The 2,085-nt window shown below is 49.9% G+C and overlaps 1 protein-coding gene across 1 annotated transcript in view; it reads right to left on the bottom strand. All coding sequences in view use genetic code 11, as the record gives it.

Annotated features, from left to right (window-relative positions):
• EGR_10757 (hypothetical protein) overlaps positions 1-1,783 on the bottom strand; it is a gene marked incomplete at both ends in the record, with an annotated part of 4,844 nt that extends 3,061 nt beyond the window's left edge. Inside the window, 2 exons of the mRNA XM_024500006.1 lie at positions 7-500; positions 1,729-1,783. Of these exons, the coding sequence (XP_024345575.1) occupies positions 7-500; positions 1,729-1,783 (549 nt within the window). The remainder of the gene's footprint in view (positions 1-6; positions 501-1,728) is intronic.
• Between the last annotated feature and the right edge of the window lie 302 nt (positions 1,784-2,085).

Here is a 2,085-nt window from a genome sequence, read left to right as displayed (position 1 = left end):
ACTTACCGTCACCTCGAAGGTGTTACAATGTCCCGAGTCTTGAGACACCGTGGAGGCTTTACTCCTTCTTCCAATCTTAACAACTCCACCCAACGCCGCACTCATTGTGCCAGATCCTCGCATCGGCCTCTTCTGCTGTCTGAAGAGCCGCGTCTGACTTGCCGACAGGTTCGGTTGCGCCGTTGAGGCAACACCTGATGATGGTGGTAGCGAGGAGTTGGCATCCTCCAGGGTCACTGTATCCTCCTCCTGCTGCTGATGATGGCCATCTCCTCCCAACCTCAGCATCCTTACCGCATCGCGCAGAGCGTTTGAGATTCGACTGGCTCTCGAGGTGATGGAGGGTGTGATGGGAGAAATGGGTGGTGCAGGTGGCAACTGCTCTGATGGAGCTTCAGGCGAAGACTTGGAGAGGTCAGTACTGGGACCAAAAAATCGTTGATAGATGGAGCCGTTGGAGAGGTCCTCATTGGAAATAGATTTCAGCGAGGCGAAAGGGGCTGAAAGGAGACGACGATGTGGAGATGTGGGAGGCGATCAGTTTATTCCACATTGTGAAAACAGTCAGTTGAGCGTGCATGCCCGCCAAGACACTGGATCGCCTTCCAGCCTATTTTTAAGCAAAAGCCCCCTCATTAACGTCTAAGGATTACTTTGGCACTTCTACCATTCTCCAAGTGATTTATCGACTCCTTCAGTGAGGTGTGCGGAGCTCAGAAAGTCAAGTTTGGCCTTGAGCACTTCAAACGCCTATTGATGATGTCTGTGCATAGCCTCGTCACGAGGCTTGCTGCCTTATTTTTACGCCTACAGGAGAGTAAATGGTTCCACCTCCTCCTCCTCCTCCTTCTTCTGGGGCAGAAATATCACACTGCTTTATTTCAGCACCAAAAGTGTCATCAAAACAGCAGGCGAATTCGCACCAAAAAGTGATAATTTTAGAACCAAAAGTACCCAAGTGACTATTAAAACTGAAGCACCGTTGAAAGCGAGGAGGTGGTTGAGGGAGAGCTTCAAGCGCAAGTGCCTAAAAAAGGCAGATTTTGAAAGTAGCTTCACCCGCCCCAGCGTCGAAATCTTCCCAAGAGGATAGTCTCAATCGGAGGTAAAATGAACAGACATGAATGTAGGCAGTCCAATGCACCACAAGCCAATGAAGTGAAGAGGCGTGGAGAGGGAAGGGAAAGAAGCTTAGAACATCCTCAAACAAACAAACAGACAGTGTGTAGGGCAAAGTGAAGATGCGGATAGCCAATGAGGGCGCAGCCTAGATAGCGGTCGATGGTTCGCAGGGCGCAATTCCATTTCCCTTCCATTCTAGCAAACAATTATGCCCTTGAGGAGGAATGAGGTCTCATCCCAGGCCCGAGAGCCATTCATCACAGGACATGGAGGACGATAATGAAGCGAGTGACGCAAAGTCAGTACTGCTGAAGCGGGAGGGCCACATCTAGCCCCCTTTAGACCCCTCAAATGGGCAACAGCCCAAACACTCTTCTCCCATTCTGGATGTACCTAACCGGGAAGCAGTGTTACCCGAAAAAAAGGGGGAAGAGAAGCTGTGTGTTGCAGCCCACAACCATGAAGTGCGGTTTTCTAAGGCCCCCTAATTATGAATGGCATTCTAGGGTGAATACTACATCCCACAAATTATGTGGGACGAGCCTTAAGCACAAAAAGATGGCAGACATTTCATTGGTTTTTTTAAATGGAAGAAGAAATGCTCACAAAGCTGAGGAGACTGCTTCGGCTTCTTTCGTCGCAGACGGAACCTAAAATCCATCGTATCCAGGCATTCGAAGTCAGTTGAAAAGTGGACTTCAGTTGAGCTGTGCCTAGTATCATCCCTTGCCACAGTCCAAAGGTCTGGGTCATGACGCAGCCATCTAAGTGACAGAGCTGTCATGTCACAGTAATCCACCAATCACAAATCAAGGTCTCACGAGGCAACAGAGAAGCCACTGCCGGGAGGGACGAAGGACTCAACTGATGCCTCTTTTGTCACACAAAAGGCTCACGTGCCTAGGCACGGATGTAATGCGAAGGAACCGTTGGTGAGGTTACACGCAAGCACGTCAACTGTGC

The sequence above is a fragment of the Echinococcus granulosus genome (genome assembly GCF_000524195.1).
Source record: "Echinococcus granulosus chromosome Unknown EG_S00264, whole genome shotgun sequence".
Classification (NCBI taxonomy): Eukaryota; Metazoa; Platyhelminthes; class Cestoda; order Cyclophyllidea; family Taeniidae; genus Echinococcus; species Echinococcus granulosus.
The sequence above is the reverse complement of the archived record's forward strand: the minus strand, read 5'-3'. Positions and strand labels throughout refer to the sequence as shown.